The sequence below is a fragment of the Coturnix japonica genome, chromosome 3 (genome assembly GCF_001577835.2).
Source record: "Coturnix japonica isolate 7356 chromosome 3, Coturnix japonica 2.1, whole genome shotgun sequence".
NCBI classification, from domain to species: Eukaryota; Metazoa; Chordata; class Aves; order Galliformes; family Phasianidae; genus Coturnix; species Coturnix japonica.
The window spans coordinates 77,454,451-77,482,350 of NC_029518.1; the positions used below are offsets into that span (position 1 = coordinate 77,454,451).

At 34.2% G+C, this 27,900-nt stretch overlaps 1 protein-coding gene across 2 annotated transcripts in view; it reads left to right on the top strand.

Annotated features, from left to right (window-relative positions):
- EYS (eyes shut homolog) overlaps positions 1-27,900 on the top strand; it is a 771,550-nt gene that overhangs the window by 157,228 nt on the left and 586,422 nt on the right. For both annotated transcript variants that reach the window (XM_015859149.2, XM_032443873.1), the window contains exons 11-12: positions 816-1,069; positions 11,592-11,696. In XM_015859149.2, coding sequence (XP_015714635.2) covers positions 816-1,069; positions 11,592-11,696 — 359 coding nt within the window. The remainder of the gene's footprint in view (positions 1-815; positions 1,070-11,591; positions 11,697-27,900) is intronic.

Sequence of the window (27,900 nt, forward strand, 5' to 3'; positions counted from 1 at the left end):
ACACATTAACATTCACTTGTGTTATGAAAAAAGGTAGACTTCCTGCCAGATGGATTGGTACATAAAATTGCTATAATCAAGGCTTCCTTAAAGTGTTTCTGGCTTCCTTAAAGTGTTTCCTGCTTCTAAATAACATCCCTGTGGATTGTGAATATTTGAGGTTGTCAGCTGCTTCTTCCGTTAAATAATCTTTGTCAGAGAATAAAGTATGATCAAGCAGGGAAAATATTGCTGAGTATAAGAGCTTTGGATTTCTGCAAGACATTAAGCAACTAAGAAATAATAAAATAATCCTTTTTTTTTTTTTTTTCCCACTTAAAAAAAAGAAAGAGAAAAAAAAATTAAAGAAAAAGAAAAAGAAAAAAGAGAAGCATAGAAAGTCATCTCTAATTTTATGTGTCATCCTAAATTGTGGAAATAATAATCAGTTCCATTTCTTTGAAGTTATATTGACTATTTCTCTAGTTACAGACAGAAATTACAATCCTTGCATATAATGGTACAGCATATTTATATTGGTTTTATGTCTAGAGAAGGTAGGATGTTTCACATTGTATTTATTTCTATAAATGCAGATAAAATTGATAAACTTCGGTGATACAGTTTTTTTTCTTCTCATGATCTTGTAGCAAGCAACTAACTCTTGTTACTGGAAAAAATCTTAAAATCCATAATACTGGTAGCATATACTAGATTTTATTTCAATATTCTTGTTGGAAGTTTGACTCCAATTGCTACTATTTTGCCATTACTATTACTATTACTATTTTAGTTCCATTTATATCAGAGTTCATCTTTTTTAAACTTTTCAACAGGTGCAGATGTCCCCTCGGTTATACTGGCACTTTCTGTGAAACTGATATAGACAACTGCATTGGAAACCAGTGCTCTGAGTATGGTTTCTGCCAGGATCACTTGCATAATTACAGCTGTATCTGCATGCTTGGATATGGAGGACCCTTCTGTGAAGTTGAAATTAATGAATGTTCAAGTTCTCCTTGCAAAAATGGGGCTATCTGTGTGAATCTAATTGGCAACTTTTCTTGCCATTGTGCTGAAGGATTCAAAGGTAAGCTTTACTGGAAGGCCTTGTACTGCAAATGTGATTTTCTAACTCAATTTCAACAATGTTTATAAGACCTTTTATAAGAAATATGTATATATATGCATAAAAGTATATATTTACATGTTTTCATGACTTGTAAGAATTTTAACTCAATTAGCATGGAAATGCTAAGTTTAAAATTTCAAATATTTTCATAGTCATTTCTATACATTCATATATACAGACATAAGTAACTTAAACTTACCAATTTTTAACATTTCATTATGTGATTTCTTGATTGTTTGAATTCACATTGAATAATAGGTGATATTTTCTCTCCATATTTATTCATTAAAAAGCTTGTATTACAGGAAATCCAGGAAAGCTGGATTTATGACAATATGAAATGTAGACAGAAGTGTTCTAAATAATAAAATTCAAAAACATTTATCAATTGAAAAACTATTTGTGAAGATCACAGTCCAGAATTAGATATAATTATAGCTCTGAACAGAAATATATAAAATATTACCATAAATTTTATTAGCTAGGCTAACCTGTTGAGTTTACGCAAGGTATCTTTCTCAACTTTAAGTTAGTGAGATATAATTTAGATTTGGCAGCAAGCGTAGACCGCACTGTCTCCAGTCCTGTTTTGTTTTTTTTCTGTAATGATATGGGTGATGGGGCAGCAACTTTGCTGATGACACAAAATTGGAAGGAGTGGCTAATACAGCAGAGGCTTGTGTTGCCATCCAGAGGAATCTCAACAGGCTGGAGAAATGGGATAACATGATCCTCATAAAGTTCAACAAGGTTAGGTGCAAAGTCATTCCCCTGAATGGGACTAATTCAGGTACTAGCACATTCTGGGAGCTACCCAGCTAGAAAGTAGCTTTATAGGAAAGGACCTGAGATAGTGGTGGACACAAAAATGATGATGAGCCAACCTTGTGGCAAAGAAGGCTAATGCTACACTGTGTGGTGCTAGAAAGAATGCTGCCACTAGGTTGAAGAAATTAATTCTCCCCCTCTACTCAGCACTGGTGAGTGCTGAAATGCTGGATACTTCACAGTGCAAGAAATGCATAGTCATATTGGTTAACTAAGGTACTCTCAGAGTGAGGATTCTTGAGCATCTGATATACATGTTCTGCAAGGAAAGGGTGAGAGAGCTGGGATTCTTCAGCCTAGAGAAGATAAGGCTGAGGAGGGAATCTCTTCCTTATGTATAAATATCTGAAAGGAGGATGCTGAGGACAAAATCAGGTGTTTTTTTTTTTGTTGTTGTTGTTGTTTTTTTTTTTCCAGTTGTGCGTCATGACAGAACAAGACAGTTTGCACAAACTGGAACACAAGATTTCCTTTGACCTTCAGGAAATGCTGTGCGGGTGACAGAGCACTGCAGCAGATTCTCCAGTGCAGTTGTGTAGTCTCCCTCCTTGAAAACCTCCAAAAAATATCTGGACACAGTTCTGGGCATTCTGCTCTAGGTGACTGCTTGAGCAGAAAGATTGGTCTAGATGGCCTTGAAAAGAAGGTGTCTTCTAAATTTAATGATTCTGTGATTCTGTGAGCCTGAGTTAATATAGAGGACATCCCACTAGAAAGTATTTTTGTCTTATTTTATAACTCAATTAGGGATTGTGTGTTCGCATTCCAAAAGAAAGAATTTTGAAGTAGAAAAACTTCACAGTATGATTCATACTGTGGAGCTCATTATCACATGTACTGAATATATTGAATTATTTTTTTCCTTTGAGTGTAAAACAAACAAAATATTAATTTAAACTTTAAATTTACAGAAGTGTTATCACAACTCCAACATTTCCATTTTTGTATCCATATAATCTCTTAGGTTTTGTTATCATAGGATATTTTTCAGTTCTATCAACAGCACATTATGAATCAGTGAAGAGTATCTCAGTAAATGCTAGAAAGATATACTTTAGTTTTGTTATGCCATGCAATTCAAGCTCTTTACATATCTATTTGCTTCAGTTTTCCTCAAGTGTACTAAATTCAATTTAAGAGGAAATATCAAATGCAGTAGCAAATAAATGAAAGTGTAAAGCCAAAGTTGTTCTTGCTCAGGAGTCTGTAAGAACTTGGGAATTATAAATGATATATGTTAGGATTCATAGGTTTGCAAACATACCATGAGTTCCTAACCACCAACTTTTTTATTCCCTTGGTAAAAAAATAAATAAATAATCCCCACGAGAGTTTTTATTTCAGGGACAAAATTTGACATAGCTCATAGCTGTCTTCTCTGTTTAGATGCTCAGTTTAGTCTGAAATCAGCATTTGTCAAATGTTTTACATTCTTATAGCTAGGGTCCCTTTTGGCATTGCAGAGGGATTTGCCAATATGAATAGCTTGGATGATCTCATTTGATAAAAACAGTCTCATAAAAAATTAAGGCTTGAGTGTCTGCTTATTAAAATTATGTATTTTGTGGCATTATGTATCAGAATCTTCCCTCAAACTGTGAATTGTACTAGTGACAGAGTCTTTAGTATGGACACAATGTGTAGATGTCTGGAGTATTACACTGCCTGTAGGAATTTCATAGAAGCTTGCAGTAAGTCCTCCAGAATTGGAGAAGATTTTTGAAAAAAAAAAATAAAAATCTGTCTCGTCATTATGATGATATGACAACCCTCTATATTGCCTCAGAGTGATTCAGTTCTTCTAACATAACGTAGCTCTCTTCACTTGAGAAGTCACTGTCATTTTCTCTCTCTCTGTATCTTCATTTTATTCCATCTCTCAAAATCAGTGCTTAGCATTACATGGTTCCAGCTTTCACAATTAATTTATTTCTAAGCAAATAATGCTGTGCTTCATTTCTGGCTTAAAAGAAGCTCTTGTTGGAAGTATTTGATAAAAAACTACCTTTATTCAAATACATCCTTCATTAAAAGTTTGTTTGTACAGGAAGACAGCTGCTGAGAACTCCAAGTAGATAAGTAATATCACCTCATTGTTTTCTCTTGAGGGTTTTTAACTGTTTGACATTGATTGCTCCCTAATTAAGATTTGGATTTTTTTTTTTCCTGTATTCATACTGTGTCACACTGATCCTTTATTGCTTTGTTACTGATCCTTTATTGCTTTACATATGTGCAAGGAATGAATAACAGTATTAAGGCTCATCATGAATGTATGTAGTAGCTTTTCAATTTCAAACTCATAAGAAACTTTTATCATATATGCTGCTTTCCAGTTTTCTCTCTTTTTTTGTCCAAAAGGGAAAAATAACATATGGGCTTTTAAAATATCATTGTGTAACTTTAAACTTCTGTGCTTTGGTGTGGGTTGTTTTTTCCTTTTTTTTTATGCCAAAAATACACATGACATTTAGAGTCTATGTGAGGAAGCTTTTAATTGTTTGCACTTTCAAGAAGTTATTCGTAATTCTTAAATTCTCTGGATTTTGTTCAAATATTTTCAACTTTCTGTGGCATACAGGAAAGGTATGTCTTTTATGTCATTATTAAAGACAAATTTTGAAGGGAAAACACGAAGTGCTACAAAAGTGTATCCTTATTATACAATTTAACTTAACTACTAATATAAATAATGTACAGAAAGGCTGATGAACAGTCTGAATATAAAAAAGATTGACTATGTTAATATGGAGTTACAAGAGCAGGCATCAACATGGCATGTTTTCATTTCTGTTAGTATATATGCTGTTGTGGTAGCTGTAAATCAAACTCTCTGTAATATTATGATTATTCAACAGCTTTTTTTAACATAAAAAATGGACACAGAGAATGTCTTGATGAAGATCTTCAGAAATCGAAAGGTTGCATTCCCTCAATTCTCTCTTTCAAGTTTAAACAAGTCTGTTCCCTTCATACTGCCCATAGAGAGATTTCCTAAATTTCTAAATCAATGCATCCTCAGTAGCCTTAAAATTCTATCTGTAGAAAAAGAAAAAATAACTCAGTTTCCAGAATTCAGAGGTGATGTATGTATATAGGGTGATATCGATGCTTAAGTTCTCAGATTTGGATCAACTGTCAAAAATTCAGAAGAAATGTGGTTTTATTCTGTTTAATAGTGATTCTTTTCAGGATTCAGCTTGTATTTTGAAATAATATTTCCCAAGTATGCAAATGAAATGTTGTGTTTTGATATTTTTGCATGAATTCAGTTTTTCAGAAAATATGTTAAAAGTAGTGATTGCAGTTTTATAAAATGGATATTATTAAAATACAGATATTTACATGTAACATGTATTTTACTAAGAAAATATACTTTCTACTTATTCCTAGTTTTACTCTAATGTCTAAGTATGTATCTTGAGAACAATATGAAGTTAAACACAAAATATTAGTTTTGCAGATTTATTTACTTATTTATTTTAATCTTAGAACTCTAGTTATATTTGCCTGAAAATTTCAGAGCATATTCATTTGCTAAAATAGCATGATTACTTTAAACAGAGCATGTTATGGTGTTATTGCTAATGCAGTACCACATGTATCTGCCAGGTTTCTAAGTCGGCATCTGAACAAGGTCCTAAGTTATATCTCTCTGCAAAGCTTTGGTGTTCCTGCAGAATGATGTTTCCTCTGAGTCATCAGTGTTCCTGAAGAAAACATAGCATCAGGCTATTTACAAGAGCACAGACTTTTCTAAGCACCAATAATTCTTTGTTATGTATTTTAGGAACACTACAATTTTATATATGGCAAAGAACACTCTGTGGAGTCAAGGGAAGTAGACTTAGGTCATTATGTGATTTAACATTCTGCCTGTACTTCAGAATTTGATGACCCAAACACTGTAAACTGTAAATAGTAATTCAGACCAGAAGCTATGATTTATTAAATAACCAATTGAATATTATGTTCTTCTGCTAATTATATTTAGAAATGTTCTATTAATGTTAAACTTAAAAGCATAAACCCAGAAAATATTTATATGAGCATACTTTGATGATGAAAGTAATTTGTAGCTAATTAGTTCTTCCATTGGATATTCAAAGAAGTTTTTCATCATCAATTTCAAATGTGTAGCTAAATTAGCTGCATACTGAAAAAGATAATGGCTGCACAATATGTGTCCATCTTTTCTAGATATTTTCCTGCCTAGCAGGCTCATAAAACATATTCTCACATTAGACATGTATATTCTTTTCTTCTCTATGAATCCTATTTAAAAATACTGTTTGGATATTGCCTTCCTACTTGGAAGTCTTGAATTCTTAAATTTCCCAAGCAACTGTCAGCAAGAAGTTTGAAGACAGGCCTTCTGCCAGGTGCAAGGGTCAGTTTAGTGCCACTGTAAGGGAACAAGAACTAGTTACTGTCAATAGATCACAAAATGTACGTAGGTTACTCTGAAACTAATGTTTCTTATTTATTTCCATGGAAAATTCCACAGATACAATGAGTAAAATAGCACTATTTGATAGAAACAATTATCAGCTAAAAAATGCTATTTTTCTGTATAGTCATCAGCATTAGTATCACAGGTTACCTAGGTTTACCTGTGCCCGTGATAGGGGCCGCCACCCCAGAAATGAAGGGAAAAATGGGAATGGACAAAATAGTGGCAGCAATCTAAGGAGGAAACTTATTTTACTAAATACGATATTGGAGTACAAGATAACACAATATAATACAATATAATTGAGGCTAATAAATCAAACAAGAGAGAGAGAGAGAAAGAGAGAGATAAAGTCCCCAAAAACCGGGAGGCCTACTGTTAACTCTAGGCAACAGGGCTGGAGCGCAGAGACAACAGAGCTGGAATGCAGAGAGTGAGCGAGAGAAGAGACTGTTCCAGCCTGGGAGCAAGATTATGTATGTCCTCCTCTGGTGATTCATCTCTGGCTGCGACGTCCTCTGGGATACGTAGTTCTCCTCTGAGAGCTGAGTACTCGGGACACAGCTATTCCACGGAACTGGAGAGTGAACCTTCCACACTTCCACATACTCTCAATTACACATTCTTATAACAGTTTGTCATATATATAAGAATGTCTTATAACATTCTTATAACTCAAAACAGTTTGTCCCATTCAAACACCTTTAATACCATATAACTTTCCCTTAGCAATCCGTATCTTTCAGTTATAAACATAAACTTACTTCCTCTTTAACCCTTTTTCCTTTGTATACGATTCCACTATTTATACCCTCAGTTAATGATTCATACTGCACATGATGTTATGATGTAGAATATTGACAGCAACAGCACAAAACCATGATAACTAGCTATACATTTTTGCCAGTGATGATTAAGAGCTTGCATGCTGTACTTGTAAAGAACTGCACCAGTGGAGGTGACCCACTGTTTCAGAAGGGAAATTTTATCTTCTTTACTGGTCTGACTGGAAATTTGGGCCTTCTACATAGTCATCATTGCAATTTATCAGAGTTGCTGCTTTCTCCAGGTCCCAGGAAATCGAGAAGGATCACCCCTTTCCTATCCTAAAGGCAGAGCAATTCATGTCACCACTCCATCTACTACCATTTTTACTCTGGCTCGTATTGGTGATGTCACATCTTGCCAACAGTAATGGTGAGATGCAGGAAATTCTCACCTTCAGCCCCATATTAGCTCAACAGGGCTTGACAAACTTCAATGTGGTGTTCTCTTTTTTCATGTGTGAGGTTATGTGAGAAACATCTGAGCCCAGACTTTACAGTATTCCAACACTGCCAGCATCATTTCCAATGTACTGAACTGGATATTCAGCTCGGTACAAAATTCCCTTGCCATAATCTGTTGATTCATGCAGATGGGCCGATTGAGACACTCTTCATTTTGTGGTGTGACAGCTGTGCATGATTGTCTGGAACGTTATTTGTCTTTCAGGTTTCTTTCATTACTGAAATGCTGCACCCAGCACCTCACCATGCTCTCATCCGCTGTTGGGTTTCAGCCAATGTTCAGCAAGCATCAATGAAAGTCAGTGAGTGCAGTTTCTTCTGCATGAAGGAATTCAATTACACACCTTTGCTTCATTTGCATTTCCACATCAGGTGTCATTTTATCTGACTGTCTCTTTACTGCCAGCTGTAACACAGCAACAGAATGTGACAGAATATTGGTGGGAAGGTTCAACTACTGCTGCCAACAACTGTCTCTGACATAATGGGCCAACATAATAAAATAGGAGGAATTACTTTTGGAGCTGTCCTTGTACAAAATGCACCTTTCCATTCACTACATGTGTTTTTGATTGGAAGAATCTGTACTAAAACAGTAGGGTTCTTCTTAAGTTTAACATGACTCAAGATGAGGAAAAAAAAAAAAAGCTGTTTCTCTAGCCTTTCCTGAGGTGTACAAAATTTTCAAAACTGCACTTTTAACATTTAGATGGTAAATCACATCTGTTAACAGTGTACTTTTCAGTGTCTAGATAGGAAAACAAAACTCATGTGGAGGGGATGGTAATAGAGATCTCTAGAAGCTAATGTCTTAGCTGTGAATGTAAAAAGTACTGCTCGTTTGAAACAAACAAACAAAAACAAAAGTACGGAAACCAGTGAACTATTTAATGTGTTAATATCATGTTCAGCTGGAATATTTCAAAATTTTCTGAAGTATTCTGCAAGTATGAATAGCTGGCAGAAAGTTGTACATCAGTCAGTGATTTTTCAAATGTTTTTGTCACTTATACAAAAAGTATTCTCCATGCTTGATAACTCAGATGAGGTTGAGTGGCATGTAATTGTTTCTTTGTCAACCAAAGTAATTTAGCTGTAATTACAGTTTCCAGTCCTAAAAATCAACACCACTGTTATCAGAGCAGGGACTTTTTTTTTTTTTTTTCCCCCAAACTCCCTTTTAAGTGAGGAATTCATACACTTTAGGCATGGCCACAAATAAAAGCAAAATACCAGATTGGTTTGCACCACAGTGTTGAACACGTATAGCATGCATAATGTAGTACCTTTATTCTGTAGCATTGGTCTAGATATTTATAGGATTAATTATCTTAATTTGAACTGAATATTTTAATATATGGAGTGTTGCATTACAAATTAATACATTAAGAAAAAATGTATTAATAAAATCTTAAAAGAATGGAGGTAAATGATGTGATATTAGAAATGAAATTAAGTTTCTGATACTTGTAGGAATTCTTAAACTATAGATTGACAGATTTTTTTTTTTTTCCAAATAAAGTCACAAAAAAATAAATTCTCTGTTTTTATATCCTATCCCACATTGACCAAATCACTCCTTTCTGTTAGATTTCAGAGGGAGAATGGCTTTGACTCCTTTCCTAGCTTTTCTACACGCAATTAGATTTTATCACTGTTCCTCAGTGCAGTTAAAACTCCAGTGTTCATCTGAAGCTTCAAATTTCTCTAGCCTTCATTATTTCATCATCCTCTCAGGACTCCCCAACCATTGTATTTCAGTCAAAACATGACCACAGAATTAACCTTTTGGTTTGTTCATCAGTTTGTCATTCTGCTTTTAAACTCCTCAAAGGATTAACTTGACAAGTGCACACTATTTTTTGTTATTTTTGGAAATACTGCACAGTTCACAGCTGCTCTCTCTGTCTTTATTCCTTTCTCTTATTTCCTACTATCCCATCAGGACTACCAGCCTAATGATACCAATTTATGATACTGTTATAAAACTGTTATGTCTGTCTCTGCTTAGTGTTCATTTTATCCCCTAAGGACTATTTTCTTGAGCCTGAATACAGGATATTCTATATGGCATCAGATGTCAACATTTACTGAATTTCAGTGCAAATGCTCAGCTGAAAGGTATGGAGCTCATTATCAGAAGCTGAGATGCAGTTGACTGGCACCCCAAACAAATTCTCCATCTCTCTTGCTCCTTCCTTCTACCTGTATAAAATACAGTACATAATACAAAACATATAAAAAGAGATGGTTAAGAATTGTTCACATTTGTGAATGGGTTGGTACATACATCCTCAAATTATGGTACTTTATAGTTCACAAAACTTCAGTGCTGAAGAGTCAAGAGGAATTTCACGTAGACTTACTCTAAAAGATAAGTAATTAAACATTTATCCATTAGAAGTATGCCACAACTTAAAAATAAATAAATAAATAAATAAATAAATAAAAGGTGAATAAATTGGTTTCAGGTGTTCTTTTCTTGCACATTTACCAATGGCTTGTGGCCAGATTATTTACTCCTAGAGGAAACTGTTCTACTCTCCACTTGTCTGTGGAGAAGGAGTCAATGTGTCTCCAGTGCATCCCTTAAAAGAGAACTATCTTATTCTGTGACACAGTAATGGGAGCAGGTCTGAACTAGAAAAAATATATATATATTGGAAATAGATCTAAAAGATTGAACATAGTAATGTTTCTTTTGCAGCACCTCAGGTAAACTCCACAAATATAAAAATAACTTTAAAAATGTCTTATTTTGACCAGTTCCAAATGTCTGTCTTCCTAATGTCACAGCTTGCTGAGCAACATTCAGTAGCTGCTGCTATCAAGCAGATAGTTCCTTGGTTTACTAAGTTACTTACTCTCCTTGGTCTCTATATATGTGTCCCTTTTATTTCTTGAGATTTCTCAAAATGTTAAGGGCAAAGCAGTGCATTGTTAGATGCAGGGGAAAAAACTGAGACAAGTCTCTCTGACAATCAGTTTAAGTGGGGAAGGGAATCTCATTGCTACTATGGGCTTCTCCAGCGAAAGTCCTTTATTTCTAGTTGATATGGTAGGTAGCTGGAGTGGCAAAATGCAGGTTTTGAGAGCTGATTCTCTTTGATATGTGTGTCCTGAGGAAAAGAGATCAAGGTCCTGAGCATATATTGTTACTTATTCTGTTGTAGTGTTGTTTTGTTGTTGTTGTTGTTGTTGTTTTGTTTTGTTTTGTTTTTGTTTTTGTTTGGGTTTTTTTATTTTTTTTTCTTCCCACATTACAGTGGCTGGAAATACCTTTTCTTGTTAGAAATCAAGGCAACACCTGCTGTGAATTACCAATCTACATTGAATTATCCTGTTTGCCACAACTCTTAATTACTTCATTAACTAACATCTCTATTTTGTTTCATTAAATATTCTTCCGTGACTTATTACCCTCTTTGTAATATATGGAGAAAGGAGTACATTGTATCATGGTACTGATAATTTTCTGCTGTTTGAAGTCTACTGTTCACTGTAAACTGTTTACATTGGTCCTCTATTCATATGTGGTGACATGTTTTTACCATTCTTTTTCAAAGAGACTCTCAGTGAAATGAAAGAAAACAATTCACAGAACTGAACAAAAATTGCCTGAATACAGTAGTTTTGTATAATGGGAAAGGCCTCCAGGATTGTGCATATCCTTACTATTTTCAAAATTGTCAAGTTTTCAGTGGGTTTTCTTGAAACTATTAATGTGGAAAAATTAATGGTGTAAAAGTTGTCTGTGTGAACTCAAGTAAGTACACTTTGGCCAGAGAGGTCAGTGTTCAGACTTTGACAGTCAGGTAGTCCTTTTCCATTATAAATATGTCCCTATAATTTGAACAGGCCATCATGTTTATTTGTTTATTCATTCATTTATTTTAATATAAAATTTCAGGAGAAACATGTACTGCTCACGTGAACGAGTGTCTAGACAGACCCTGTTGGAATGGAGGAACCTGTGAAGAGGACATAAATGGCTTCAAATGCAATTGCCCTCTTGGTAGGCGTTCACATATATTTCTAATACAGCTGTTAATTTGACACTGTGTGTAAGTTCCACACGTATAACTTGCGTGCTATGAAATCTCATATGGTTAAGGAACCTTACTTGCATTTTGAAAGGTACAGATCAAGTCAGTTAAACTAATGAAAATTAAAATCATGTCAGAGAGCATCCATGATTTGACTATGACCAACTTAAATATATAAAGACAACACAACTGGAGATTTCTAATAATTTAGTGTCTATTTATATATTTGACCTTATAGCAACATATTTATTGATTAAATTATACATTTTAGATAGTAAAATATTTTGAAATTTACAAATATCCAAAGTCTTTGGAATCCAATTACGCTTGCTGCACTACTCACACCTAAAAACATTGTGTGCTGATATAAAGCATGCATGAGATCAATCAGGTTGCCCAAATATATGCATTTTGTGCCATCTGAGGTGCCCTTAAGTATCTACAGTATTGCATGAGACTGGAGGATATGGTGCTGGATAAAAAAGACGTGCCAGATAAATCAGGCAGCAACTGCATTAACCATACAGTGTAAATAAATAAATAAAATATATAAACAAAATGCAGCAAAATAAAAGGAGAAAGGAATATGATGCTGAATATTTTCTTAATGATATATGATGATAATATTATGATAATGATATATATTATAATAATATTGTGCTTGTACATCCATTAAATAATTTGTGATTTTGCAAGTTACTGTATGCATGTTAAGAAAACATAGAAGATGATGGGGCAGAAATTCCTGAGATTAGAAACCCTTTAGCTAAGATCAGTAGGCTTTCTCAAATTTTTATAACCATAATGCCAAATATGGTGAATGCTGAAATAAAGATTGGTAAGCTCATCTCAAAATACAGATAATAAATTACTGATAAAGTTTACAGAAAGGTTATTGATTTTGATGTGTATATTCAGACATTCTTACTGTGGAAAACAAGGTTAGGAAATCTGTTTTTATATAAGTGTATTCTAAGAGGGCTTACAGAAGTACTGAGGTGTTTAGAAAAGAAACTGATAGAAATCTGTAAAACATGAAAATGTCAGAATGATGAAACGTCTTCAGTCATCCCTCTTAAGCAAAGTAGTTGTTTTGAAAGCACTTTAAACTTAATATCAAAAGATCTTTATGTTTCAAGAGTAGTATTCAGTTGAATTTGGAACTGAAGACAATATTGAGCTACGTCTTCAAATGCAAGGCACTACTTTTATTTTTGTTGCTTCATATACATATGTATTCAACTATTACTGAATTAGTGCCTTAGCTAAACCTTATCATAAAAAATATTTTCTGTGCTCTTTTGAGATGAGAATTTCGTATTCAATATACTGCTCTGCTATCCTCTGTTTAGTTCCCATTTGCTAACATTCTTACATGTGGTGGAACTTTAGACAGAAGTATCCATCTTGTACTTTGTTGCACAGACATGAAAGGAAAATGCTTTTCATGCAGTAGAATGTGTCACTTATAGGAGAGCAAATTATCACATTGTCTCAGTAAGTCATTTGCACTTCCTTCTTTAGAGATATGGGACATTGTAAACAGGGCTCATCCAGTGAGGCTTTTTATTATTTTTGGTGTGTGCATATGTGGTTTGGTAATACATTGATTTGTTAGGAATAATGACATTGATGTAGTAGACATAAAGAGAAGAAAAAAAAGTAGTTTCATTCTACTGACTCCAAAAATTCTATAAGTAGCGATGATTCTTTGTCATGAAAGGATTGAGTAACTGTCAGTGAACCAGAGGTGATAAGTTATTTTTGAAGATAGTTAAGATTTTCTGTACTAGCATTTGCAATGACATTAATAATATTATAGGAAGCTGAGTTAGAGATGGCAAAAATTGTGTAGTGATTTGCATACCTAAAAATGAACTGCAAAGATGAGTTTTAAGCTAAATATTAAGTGAATTCTTTTTTTTTTTTTTTTTTTTTTTTTGCCTGTGGGTAAATAAATTAATATCCACAGTTCATATTCTTGTGATGAAGCTGTAGATAAGCCAATGTATCTCTCAAAGATACTGCAGTGATTAAACAAAAAATAAAAATCACTCTATTACTGGATATTTTTACTGTTATCTTTGTTCCAATAAGAGCATCACTTTGTAAGATTGGGCGCCTTACTCTAAGGTAAGCGAAAAGTAACAGTTTATTCCTTTATATTTTCAAGGGGAAAGTGATTATTTATTTATTTATTTATTTATTTATTTATTTATTCTGAGACAACAGATCTACACACATTAATAGCAGGCTTTTAGCAAGTAGCTAAACAAATAATTTTAAAAAGTCTTCAGATTAATAATGCATGTATTCAGTGTAAAGATACAAGTGAGCACAGAGAGTTTGGATATGCCCTAATTATCAGATTCTGGTAAATGAGCATGTTTGGATTCACAACTGCCTTTCTCACCAGACCACCATTAACCTCTTTTTTACTGCCTGTTTGTGTTTGGAATACTTTGGTATCCATTAGACAGCTTTTATCTTTTCACTTTTCTGCTTTGTACCCTGTTGTCTGAAACAGTCTCATACTGTATCTTACTTTTAGGTTCCTGATGTCTTTCCACAAGAGACCTTTCAACATTATCAAATATGCTACAAATAATGAACAGACAGAGCTTTACACTGTACATAGTGGAGGTTCGATTTCTGTTTGTACTGAAATTATTGTTTTACCAAGAAACATAACTCCGTTTTCCTGGACAAAGCTTAGAATAACTGTGTTGGACAATAAATGTGTCAGTAGTGTGTCATGTAAAAAAGCACTATCATTACTTTGACTAAAATCTTCAGAGGTGGTCATCATTACGAGTTACATACTTGTAATCAATTTAATATCACATAATGAGCTTAAAAATATTTTTTCCTTCAAATTATGCCATAACAGTAATGCCATTTATTTGGGGCTGTTAGAGCATAAGTAATTTTGATGTACAGTTTAGAAGTAAAACAAAGAATTTCCTTTTAGTTTAGGCTTAATAGTGGAGGAATGCTGCATAAACAGCATTTCCTGAATCACAGAGATTGGAAGGGTCATCTGGAGACCATTTGGTCCAAGCCTTGCTCAAGCAAGACACTCAGAGCAGAGTGCCCTGAGCTGTATTAAAGCAGTTCCTGAAGATCTCCAAGGAGGAGACTACACAGCCTCTGGGCAGTCTGTGCCAGTGCTCTGCTACCTAAAAAAATATGTAACTGCTTCCTGATGTTTAGATAGAGCTTCCTGTGTTCCATTTGTCTCTAGCTATTGCTAAAAAGAGCCTGGCTTCATGTAATTTGCATCTACCCTTCAGTTATTTGTACATATTGATAATATCCTCCCTGAGCTGCCTCTTCACCAAACTGAATAGGCTCAGATCTCTCAAGCTCTCCTCACAGGAGTGGTGCTCCAGATCCTTGATCTTCTTAGTTGCCTTGTGTTGTGCTCTTTCCAGTATGACCATGTCTCTCTTGTACTGGGCTAGGGGCAGAACTGAGCACAGCACTCCAGGGATGATCTCACCAGTGTTGCATATAGGTGGAGGATCACCTCTCTTGACCAGCTGGTAATATTTTGCCTAATGCAGCAAAGAATAACATTAGCCTTCTTAATAGAGAGGGCAAATTGGTGACCCAAGTTTACCATGGTTTTGTAAATTCTGCTATTGGTATTCCACATCATAACATCATGTGGAGCACAGAGAAGAGGAACTACACATCCCAGAGCATCTCATGGTCAGAGAGGGAAATACATGATGGAAGTGACACTCACTCTCCGTACAGCCTGGCAGTGGGTGTGGGTGTGCTTCCAAGCTGTGCACCTTTAATTTCAAAGTAGGCTTCTCAGTCTTTGGAAAACTCTCTCTCTCTCCCTCTCTCTTATTTTATTGGATTTATTAGCCTCAGTTTCAATTAGATTATATTATAGTGTGTTATCTTGTATTCCAATATCATAGTAAAATAATTTTTCCTCCTTAGATCATTGCCGCTGCTATGTTTGTTTCCTTGAGCCCAGCTCCCACCTCCCTACCCCTTTCTCTTTTTTCCCTTCCCATTTCTGGGGTCAGGGGACCCACGGACCTACTGTCCCCACCCCCACCCCCCATCATGGACGTAGATAGATCTAGATAACTGTGACAGTGGTCAACTTGATATCTGCCAGGACCTCCCAGGTGCTCTTCTGCAGAACTGCTTATCAGGTAGGCAATTCCCAGCATGTCCTAGTGCCTGTGATTGCTCCTCCACAAGTTCAGGACTTCTTGATGAATTTCATGAGATTTTGGTCAGCTCAACTCTTCAACCTGTCAGGGTCCTTCTGGATGGCTACTTGGCTCTGTGGTGAATCAGCCACAAAACAAAATATTTTGGAAAAAAATAATAAAAATACTTATTTTTGTCTGATATGTCTTTTTAAAGCAAAGTTGACATAATGGTAGGAATTTTTATTACTAAGGCATGTATAAATATATATATACACCTTCTAATGTGGTTACACACGATATATAGTGGTGTGTCTGGAAATGCATAACTGCTCTGATGAGAATAAATGAGAAGGTAAACATGATGGATGAAAGGCTTGAAAGGCTAGATTCATTACTGTTCTGTGTGATCTAGATGTTTGGCTGAATTTTAAGATAAAACAAGATAATTAGTATGACTAAAAAGCAATTCCATTAACCCAGCAATAGAGCCATGCTAATAGCTATGTTGCTTCTGAAATTGAAGCAAGCTACAATGGAGTTACAGAACACTTTACAGTGGGCTGGAGTTAACATAATTCCAATCTCAGAGTAGAATTATAGACTGATCAAACTACTTTTGATTATAACATTTTTATTTTAATTAGATAGAGTTTGTGGCAGGAAATGTGCAAGCAATAAGAAAGGAGAGCTCTGCTTTACCATGTGTTCCATTCTGTCATATTAATGTTCAGAGAAGGTTTTCAGGATAACCTGTAATTTTGGAAATTTTCATACATGGAAGTGTGAAGAAATTTCACCACCTAAAATTCAAAATTCAATATCTTTTTTAACAACAAAAGTACCATGACAAATAATAATAATGTTTCCAGTGAAACTAAGGTAAACTGATATTTCACACTTCAGTAATTAGAGAATCATAGGATCATAGAATGGCCTGGGTTGAAAAGGACTGTAATGATCATCCAGTTTCAGCCCCCCTGCTATGTGCAGGATCACCAACCACCAAACCAGGCTGCCCAGATATGCCTTTTGCCTCCAGACAGCTACCCAGATCCCAAATACTTCTGGTTCTAACACAGTCGGGTAAAATATCTGAAATGACTAGTGTTAGTTGTTTTAGTTTTCAAACTTACGTAGTTTCTCTGTCCTTGAAAAGGAAGTTTTCTCTTCCTTGATCAGAATTCTGGAGAACTATAGATATTTATCAATTGCAAAGTATACACATATAATTCATTTGTGCTAATTTTATGGAAATGCACCTTATCCTTTATTAGTCTCTGTCAGGTGTTTCATTGTCTTAATAAGATGTCAATTTAACTCTAAAGGTATTACTTTCTTATGATAGATATCCTTTTATCAACTTCAAAAATAATTAATTGAAATTTCCTATGGCGCAGCTAAGGTATTTCCTAAAAATTACTTGTTACTGCTAGTATGGCTTTTGCTATATTCTGATGAGTCTTGGACCTTATACAGGAGATGTTACAGGATCTTTTTACAGTTGAAATTTGTCATTTTAGATAATAGTATTTCTATTTAGCTGATTAACAGTATCGATTAATTATGGTGTATGATCACCTATTGTGAATTTCTTTAGAGGTTTTGTTTTTTAATATAATAAAAAGAATACATCCTCTGATAAGGACACTCTTTTCTGGAGGATAGAATATACCGATTGAGTTTCAACTCTCTGTATTAATTCCTGTCTAAAAGAGTAGCTTCTGAAAAAACATGTAAGCCTAATGATCTCTATCTCTTAGTCAGTACATGGACTATTATGTGCACTGCACTGTGTGAAAGGCATATGCATTTCCTGTGCAAAGTCAAGTTTTCAGTTCTTGAATCCGGAATACAAAAACAAGACATACTTGAAAAGGCTGGAAGTTCAGTGACAAGAAACTGAGGTGCATTATATCCATTACTCATATTTTATGTATCTAGGCCAGAGGGACTAACACTGCGTTGTGCAAAACATATTGGGTGTAAACTGACAGATGTTGGCAGTGGAGGGTCTGCATGGGAGAGACCAGGGCTTCCCTGTGCTGGCTCCAAAGCCTCAACTGCAAGGCACAGCCAAGCCCAGTGGCCTGCTTTCTGTTAGGAAGAAATTTCTGCATGTTTCATTGATTATGAGAAAACGTCCAGCCAAAACTACTAGTACTAAGGAAAACATGATACACAATACAGCTATGTCTCTGTGTGATTTTTTTCACCAGTAAAAGAAAAATTGATCAGTATTCCAAATTTAGTGTACTAAAAACTCATCAAAGAAAGTAATGACAATGATTTCAGTGTTGGTATGTATGCAATTTAGCATGTGATAATAAATCTAATATTGTGTTGGCTCAGCACAGAGAGATTTCTGTTCTTCACCATATCTGTCAAGGAACCCAAAGAGCATATAACTGAACTAAATCAGCATAGTATTTGAAACCATGATGTGCTCCAAGATTTGTTGAGATTACTGTGTTGTCCGCAAAATATTTTACTTATCAATATCAATCAAATCAGGAATTTTAGGAAGAAGATATTATCAGTGGAGAGCACTAGATTTGTTCTAGTTCTGAATAACATGCACATTTGCAGAAGTTAGGCATTTATTGCCTGTGTGTTTTACTGCCTTGTTAATTTATTCTGTATTGTACTACATTAGTGTGTCCCAGACTTCAGTTCATTTTGAAATTATCTATCTTTCTTCTTTTTTATTGTCATTTTGACAATTCTATTGCTCATTGAATCACTGTTACTTTCTTTGCCTTTGTGCTTGTTCTTTTCTGAAGATGTGTAAAAGTTGGCCTTTCTATTCTTCTCTTAATGGTATTTAGTACTTCATTGGTTTTATATAATTAATATTTAGTTTTCTTTTTCCTTCATTTCGTGCCAGGCGAAAGATTGTCTAAAATGCCTTTTATGGAGAGAGTGACTAACACATCTTTGTCTTATAAAATCTTTCAGCTGGTTGAGTGTAGGAATAAAATGGGAGTTTTCAATTTTAAATATTTCTGTATACATGAATATGCAATTAGTTATTGACACAATCTGAAAAGTTCTTAACATAGCATTTTGTTTTGAGAAATTTAAAATCATTAATAACTTGAGGAAGATCAATTTATTAAAAGAACATAAATACTAAGCAGCGGTTAAGTAAAATTGTAGTAATAAAATGATGAAAAGCCACCTGTTCCCATGACAACCTCCTTTCCTGGAGTTTCAAAAAATATTTCTGCATTATTCCTGTGCTACTTTTCACTTTAAGCCATTTTCTGTGTGCTTTTATATAACCATTTCTTTATCCTTCTTAAAAAAAAATAAAAATAGATTAAAAACATGATAGAAGATATTTGTTTATTTGTATTATAATAGTGCAAATGATACCTGGTTTACATTAGGGACTTCCATGCTATGTACTTCATGTATGTTTTTATTTTTGCTGTAGGCATTAACCTGATCCAGAAAGTTCAATAGTTTTTGTTTTGTTATGTTTTGCTTTACTTTGATTGGTTTTAAGTGTAGTTGTCATTGTTGTGAAGAAACTAATCTGAAAATGGTTGAATATATTAAGTATTGCCTTTCTTATTTTTTATTTACTAGGGCAAGAGGAACAGAAGTAGGATGAACATTTTATTAGAGGCACCAATCTCTTGTACCAAAGCTTAGGATGAGAGAGCTTAGGTTTAGAAAACTATGTTGTAGACAGTGAAATTTGGAAGTAGATGAAATGAGATGAAACCTCAGTTGTGGTCTGACATCTTTTTACCATTTTTACTACTCAATTCTGGGGATGGTATTTTTTATTTACACACTTTTCAACTATGTTTTTCTCATTATACTTTAAAGTTTCTACAAAGGATTCATCTACTTTGATAAAGAACAATTATTTTTAGATCATGACTACTTCTTAAAAGGAGAATTGGGAATATGTGTATGTACTAGAACTAAATGTAAATCCTCACAGAAATAAAATTAAGAAGTTATGTGCAACAGAACATGGGAGCAGAATTTCAATCTATGCATAACAATGAAAATAAGTTTTAATAAGGCACCATTAAAAAGTTCAGTAAAATGAAACCTCGCAAAATCTATCACACAGGTACAACAAGTTCAACATAATTGGCAGTCATTTCTAAAGAGAAACTCAGGTCTAAAACAGTAAAGCTACTGTCTGGTGAGGTTCATTCATAACGTTTCAGGCAAGTTGCACACTATCTGTACACACTGTACCATACATACAGTATCATTAAAAAAAAAAAAAAAAAAAAGGAAAACTAATTGATAGCATTATTTTCTTGCAAATAAATTCTTAACTATCAAGGTAGTCACAACCAACACAACCAAAAATCCCTTAGAGCAGAAACACACAGTTAAATCACTGAATTGTAGGAATTAGAAGGAATCTCTGGATATCATCTAGTCCAACATCCCTTCCTAAGCAGGTTCTCTGTAGTAGGTTGCACAGGAAATAATCCAGGTTGGTTTTGAATATCTCTAAAGGAGACTCCACAACCTCTCTGGGTAGCCTGCTCCAGTGTTCTGTCACCCTCAGTGTATGAAGATTTTTCTGTTTGTACGGAAAGAATTTTCTGTGTTCTAGTTTGTGACATTCAGTCTTTGGTCACCATTCAAAAGAGCTAGTCTCTATCTCCTGACAGCTAGGTATTAACAAGCATTCATAAGATCCCCTCTTAATCATCTCTTCTACAGGCTGAACAGTCTGAAGTATTTCAGCCTTTCCTCGTATGGGAGATGCTTCAGGGCCGTAACCATTTTTGTGACTCTTCACTGGACTCTCTCCAGTAGTTCCCTGTCTTTCTTCATATGGAGAGTAAAGAACTGAAGACGGTACTCCAAATGTGGCCTCAGAAGGGCAGAGTAGAGGGGGAGGTTCTCCTCCCTCAGTCTGTTGGCCACGTTCTTTTTAATGCAACTTAGTATACCAGTGCCCTTCTTGGCCACATTAGCACATTGGCTCGTGGCCAACCTGTTGTCCACCAGAACACCCAGGTCCTTCTCTGCAGAGCTCCTTTCCAGCAAACATTACTGAGTTCACACAGGAACTGAGGGGGTCTGTCTGAAAGTTAAATTTTGTTCTAGTAATCTTTAATAGGTTAGTGCATTCGTATGAAGTGCTGGGATTTTTTTATCTTGGCAAAGTATGGAAGTCAAAACTACACTTGCTAAAATTTGTCAAATGATTTGGGAAACATATTATTTATTTAATCTTTAATGTTTGTACTTAAAGTATTCTCTGCTAATGGAGGCTTAAGTCTTCAAAATACTTAAGTTTTTTAATTCTTATAATTAAGTTGTACTTTATTTCTTTCCAAGAGATTTTAAATTTCTTACTCAGAAATATCCTAATCATTTGCCATTGTATACTCAGTTATCTTATTCTCCCACATGTATTAGTCAATTGTTGTCAAACGCAGTTCTTGTATTTCAAAAGTTCTTCTGTGTGGAAAAAAAAATATATATAAAAAAATGTATTATTAGATTTCATAAGAAAATTAATTTTGCTCATATGTAGTAAATTCAAAAATTAAATCTCAAACAAACATCTTGCTTGTTCCTTCCTATCTCTTTTCCACTCTGGTTCAAAGCTTTTATGATGCAATATATACGGGTTTAATTACTGTACTAAAAAAAAATAAAAATATGACATGATCATGACTGGGCTGAAATTTAATCCTGTATTCCATAACATACTCGAACTTTTTGTCATCCAGCTCTTTTGAGCCTGTCCTTCAAATTCTAGTTCAACATTAAGCATGAGAAAAGTGACATGAGCCTGCAACTGGTTGAACTTATATTTATTCAGACTAAACAACCCAGGTGTCATCAGACTCTTGGTCCTTTTTCCATATTTGTTGACCTCCTCTGGATCCTTAAGTACCTTAACATTCTTGTTTTTTATTGTGAATTCCGTAACTGTACACAATATTCAAGGGGAGGCCACACCAATGCTAAATATAGTGAGAGAATTTATTCTTTCAACCCATTGGCTATTGTGTATTTAAAGTATCCCAGACTGTGGTTTGCCTTCTTAGACAATGGAGCACACTGCTGTCTCATGCTGAGCCTTCTGTACCTAGAATTCCCAGATCTCTTTCTTCTGAGCTTCTCCCCTGCCACCCATCTATCTGGAATGGAGTAAAGTGAAGCACATCACTCCAGCTGTAGAACCTAGTTTTTTCCTTGGTTAAAGTTTATGCCATTGATTGCCAAAGGCATCTGATATCCTTATGCAAACTTCTAATTCCTCCAAAGACACAATATCTCCTCCATGTTTAGTATTGTCAGTGAACTTACTATGGATGTCTTCCAATCCTGCATCCAGATAATTGATAAAAATGTTGAAAAAGTCTAGCCCTAGAATTGAGACCCGGGCAAAACTGCTAGTGACTGCCTACCAGACAGATGTAGACTTATTGACTGCAGCCCTTGGAGTTCTAACACTGATGATTTCATCACCCAGAGTATCATGAACCTGTATACTTCACAGGATAATGATTTATCCAAAAGGATGACATGAGGGACTGAAGTCAAGAAAGGCTATGTCTACTGCCTAATGAATTCTTAATTTTTGTATGTTTATCTCTCAGGGCTGGAATCCCTTTTGAATTCTACTCTGTACTGGAAGAAGAGAGCTAATAGTATAGATTTTTAGTCATTGGAGCACAAAAACTCAACTTTCAGTTTCCTTATATATATATATATATATAAAGTTTCCTATATATACATATAAATGTATATAGGAAAGTATATATACTAAATAATAGGAATATATATAATATATAATAAATAAATAGGAAACTATTTAAACTAAATTTTTATATATATAAGTTTCCTATATATATTTTTATATTTATGTATTGGTTTTGTTTTGTTTTGTTTTGTTTTGTTTTAACTTTAAATTGTCCAGTTTATTTAGTGTTGTCTTTTTTTTTCTTGCATACACATGCATAAAATCATTGCATGAGGTTTTCTCAATAAAAACCTTCTTCATATGCAGTTTAACTTAGAAGAAAATCAGGCTAAACATACAATATTCTTTAAGATCTTAAGCATATCCTAGTTACCATTTTCAAATTTTAATTGCTAACTAAATTATCTAATTAATTGCTAACAAATATCAAAAACAAAATTTTTAACAAGTAAGAAAGAAAAGACTTCTGAAAGCATTCTAGCATATGAACTAACGTGCTGATTTGAAATTAGAAATTAAACAGCCAAGACTTAAATAATGAAACATAACATTTCATAAAGAGCTTTATTATAATTTAGAGAAAATATAGAACAATCTTACATTTCAGGAAAATGTATACCTAATATAAAAGATAGGCTATCAGGAAATGTATAAAGTTGATTACACTTGATATTTTGGTGTCCTTTATGAAGGCTGCTGGTTTTCTGGACATCCAAAAGAATATTACCAAAAATTGCTAATGTCTACAATTTTGCTGTTGTTTATGCAATAGTATTGATCAGATCAGATCAGTATTGATCAGATAAACATAGTTGCAAACTGTGTTTATGATGAATCAAATAATTATTTACATACATAATGAAATCCCTGGAAATGATTAATTATATAAAATGTCTTCAAATTGCTCATTTTCTATAAAATTTTAACATATTTCAAATCATCAGAAGACCAATCATTATCAGTGAGACTTGATTACAGAGTACAATGCACAAAATGTCTCCAGCAGAAGAATCTTAAAAGCAGTGTGAGAAATATAACTAGTAAATTAATTATGTTTCTTGAAGAATTGCCTACTGACATGCTGAAACTGGTATTTAGCTTTTTATTCTTTCTAACTAAAATGTCATGCAGCTTAGCTGATTTTCAAATTAATATGACAGTAGTTAGAAAGGTCTCACCAGCTTTTCATTCTGTCTACTTGGAATCTATTTAAAATGTTGCTTTACTTGAAGTATTTCTTCAAGAAATTAGCCAATAGGTATTAACCCAGAAGATCACTGTTCTGAAATGTGCACTTCCCTCCTCCATTTCTGCCCATTAAAAATGCCACCAACTCCAGTAATGTTCAAAGAAGGTTAATTGGTCATTAAAGACCAAGTAATGCAGTACTATTCCTAAGATTTTATTTATTTATTTATTTATTTATTTATTTATTTATTTTCTTGCTTCATAAGTTACAGATTTAAAATCTGCATGTATTTTCACAGGGGAAAATATACTGTATTCAACAACTGGGTGCTACTACAAAAGCACTATTAAATTAAAAAGACTTCAGAAATGCAGTTTAAATCTTGACACTGTCAAAACAATATGGAATTTGCTACTTTTCTACAATGAACCATGTATTTTCCAAGGTGAGCAAAGCTTTGAAAGGAACATACTTTATGAACTACAAGCTTTGGAAGCACTGAAAAAATAATGGAACGCTAAATTGTTGCCTTAGGTGTCAGACTGCATTCAGTTTGGTATATCTTTTCTAAGGAAAAAAAAATCATTTTAATAGTGGAAAAAAACAAAACTGTTGAGAAGAAAAATGCCTTTTAGCCAAATATAAAACAAATAAAAAAGCAATGCTTCCATGGCTTAATTTTCCTTATTTCATAAATACCTTTTCTGCTTTTATTTCTATGATCAGTCATAGTCTTCATGTTTCCTGACATATTGTACTTCATCTTCAGAGTCTCATAGATACATCTTGGAAGCCAAAGTGAAACTGTCTCAATAATTCTGTCTCAAGCTGTTTTAATAAAATGACTGAAAGTTAAAGTTTAAGTACTAGTCCTGACAAAATGACAGAAGTAAATGCACTATTTACCCTAGAGGTAAAGCACTTCTCTGGATAAACAGTGTAGAACAATTGAGAGCAGAGTCTAGGAAGAATAAAGAAAGCCGAGGGTGTAGACTTGAATAAAGAGATGTACAGTTAGCTTGATGGATAGCAGAGACAACTTAAACAGAATGAGTGGAGCAGCAGGCAGTCATCAGAGTGCTACTTCTGGAAATACACGTATTTCATTTGTGAAAGGTACTAGAACAGGAGAACCAAAACAACATTTATCCTCAAAAACTAGAGAAATTGATGTGACCACCTTCTGATAATTTATGGCCATACTCTCAAAAGAAGGCTGAAACAAGATGATGTTCAGCAGTCCCTCCTGACCTAAACTTTTCGACTATTCTATACCACCAGCTCCATCTAGACAAAATCGTAGATTGCCTATATGTAGGATGAGGACTACTTTTGCATATACATTACAGCCTCACAAAAGTGAGCTGATCTGTAAGCACACAGTACTTCTGCTCTCTTATACTTGATTTTAGAAAGAAGAGACATAACAGATTATTTCAGTAGCATTTCCACATATATAAGGAAGACCTATCAAGAGTAATTCAGTGAGAAAACCCTCAAATGAACACAACAGCACTCACTGGTTTTGGTAGTGTTATCTGATCTGCAAGGAATGTCATACAGCACATCAATTCTGACATCTGCAATACACTGTAAGATGCATCTTCTCAAATTTGTTAAGTCACAATGACTGTGTATCTTACATTTGACATGATATGTCTGGTATGACAATACTAAATGTATTGTTTGTTAAATTTATAAGAAGTTTGTCATATCAGAGTAGAAGCAGAGTAGACACGAGGGAATGCTGTAGTTTTACAAAACTGGCAACTTGTTTAGCTTTAATCAAAATGACAGGAGTGTTAACAAAAAATATTTTCATGACAGTTGTTTCAGAAATATTTGTGATTGTTTAGCAATATTTCACTGAGAAGACTGGAGATTGTTTCTTTCCAAACATGGTTTTACAGAAAAGATTGAGTACTATTTTTTAAATTTTTATTATTATTATTATTATTATTTAAATGACCATTTGTTTCCAACTGCACTACCATTCATTATTCACAATCAGCCCTGCAGTCTAAGTATTTTCTGAATGTCCTCAGGGAACTCACATTTCCAGTAGCAGTGAACTGAAACTGGTATGCAGTTTCTTTTATGTTACCCCCTAAAAGATATTTTATCTGTATCAACATATACAGATACCACTATATACAGTTTTGTTCTAAAATGCATTCCTGGGTACAGTTTATTATTGAAGACATACTACAGAACAAATTACTATATAAAAATATTGAAAAATAAATACTTCCTGCAAAGGTCAGCAGGACTCGGAATATCTACAGTAGCAAATTCATAGAATTTCCTACTGTGCTACACTTTTATTAATTTATGTAGAGTTAGACAATAGCAGGTACAATTCTTTCAGACCAGTTGCAGATCAGCCAAGAAAGGGAGAGATCACAATCTGCTAACAACTGTGTGCTAATAACAATCTGCTAATAACTGTGTGCAATCTGCTAATAACTGTGGTGCTCAGGGATATGATTTAGCAGAGGGTTTTTAGAGTTAGGATACTATGGTTAGGCTGTGGTTGGACTTGATGATTTTCAAGGTCTTTTCCAACCTAAATAATTCTATGATTCTATGATTCTATGAACAAAGAAGGAACTGCTTACTCCCTTTCTGAGGATCAGGACTCATTAAACTTCAAAAAAAACCAATCTCCCAGTGGAGGTGCTTCCCCTGTGGCAGCCAGCCCTTAGATGAGGTTTGCGAGAAGTGAAACCACGGTCCATCCCTTCGGTTTACACAGATGGTCTGCTTCCTCTTCTGCCCTCAGGGCTGCCTATGCCCTTCACCAGGTGCTCAATCACTGCCTGTGACCTAACAGTTCCTGTACAAATTGTTAAACATTAATTTATTTGTTAAATAACTAGGACACCATTTTCATGAAAGCATTAATAAAATAATGATGCTATTTTAGAGAATAATTTGCATGCTTTCTATTTATACCATACATAAAACTCCTGTTGCCTGCTTACTGTAATAACTGTAAAAAATGTTATAAAGTTACTGTACATTTGAAGAATGAATAAATACAGGAAATGTCGAGCTGTGAATTTTCAACAGAGCTGGATACTACATTCAATGTCAATTTATTGTTTTTCTTATCAAACAGTTACCGCTATTACATATTTCAGAATGCATGAACTTGGCTTCTGTCTCACTGATATCTAAATATAAAATATATATTTTTAATTTTACCTCAGTTTAACATACAAAATCACTTATTCTAGTCTCTAGCAAATCTCCCTATTAAAATGTCCTCCTGTTGCAGAGTTACTTGCATATAGGCAGTAAGAAGGTACTTTATAAATCTTGGAAGTAAGATATTGAATGTATGTGGTTTTGTTTATTTGTTTATTTGTTTAATTAGTAATTACAGTATTTTGGTAGCCTAATAGCACTATTATCTTGCATATATGCACCTTTAGATTTTATATTTTGGTTGATCATCATGCATGACTTCATGGTTTTATCATAATGTACCATATTTAAAACTGATCAGAACAAAACTAAGTTGAAAAGATTTCATCTCATAATAGGGATAATGAAATGCTCAACACAGCTGTTCAGCTTCATTCTCTGAAAGAGATATCTCTTTGTTTTCACAAGATAAAAGTTATAAAAGGTATTTTTAGAAGTCAGCTATTGAAATTCAAGCTACTAACTAAAACATTTATTTATTTAAAGCAAAATACCTAACATTTATTTTAGCAAAGCACTGAGAATAACCTGAAGGTAAGGTGTTTTTTCTTGTTATGTTGTTGTAGCCAACTGGCAGAATTGCAAAGTTACAGTGTGAACCAATGATTGAGCACCTGGTGGGAAGGCAGGGCCAACCCAGGAAAGCTTAGGTACAAGTAATGCAGCTGAGTGACTGGAAGGCATGAAGCCAGGATCCACCCATTCACAGACCTCATTTAAGGGTTGGCAGTGGAGGCAAAAGTATTTTTCTGGAGGTCCCTTCCATGCCTGAGGCCCTCTAAAGGCAAGCAGTTTTTCTTTCTTTCTTTTCTTTTCTTTTCTTTTCTTTTCTTTTCTTTTCTTTTCTTTTCTTTTCTTTTCTTTTCTTTTCTTTTCTTTTCTTTTCTTTT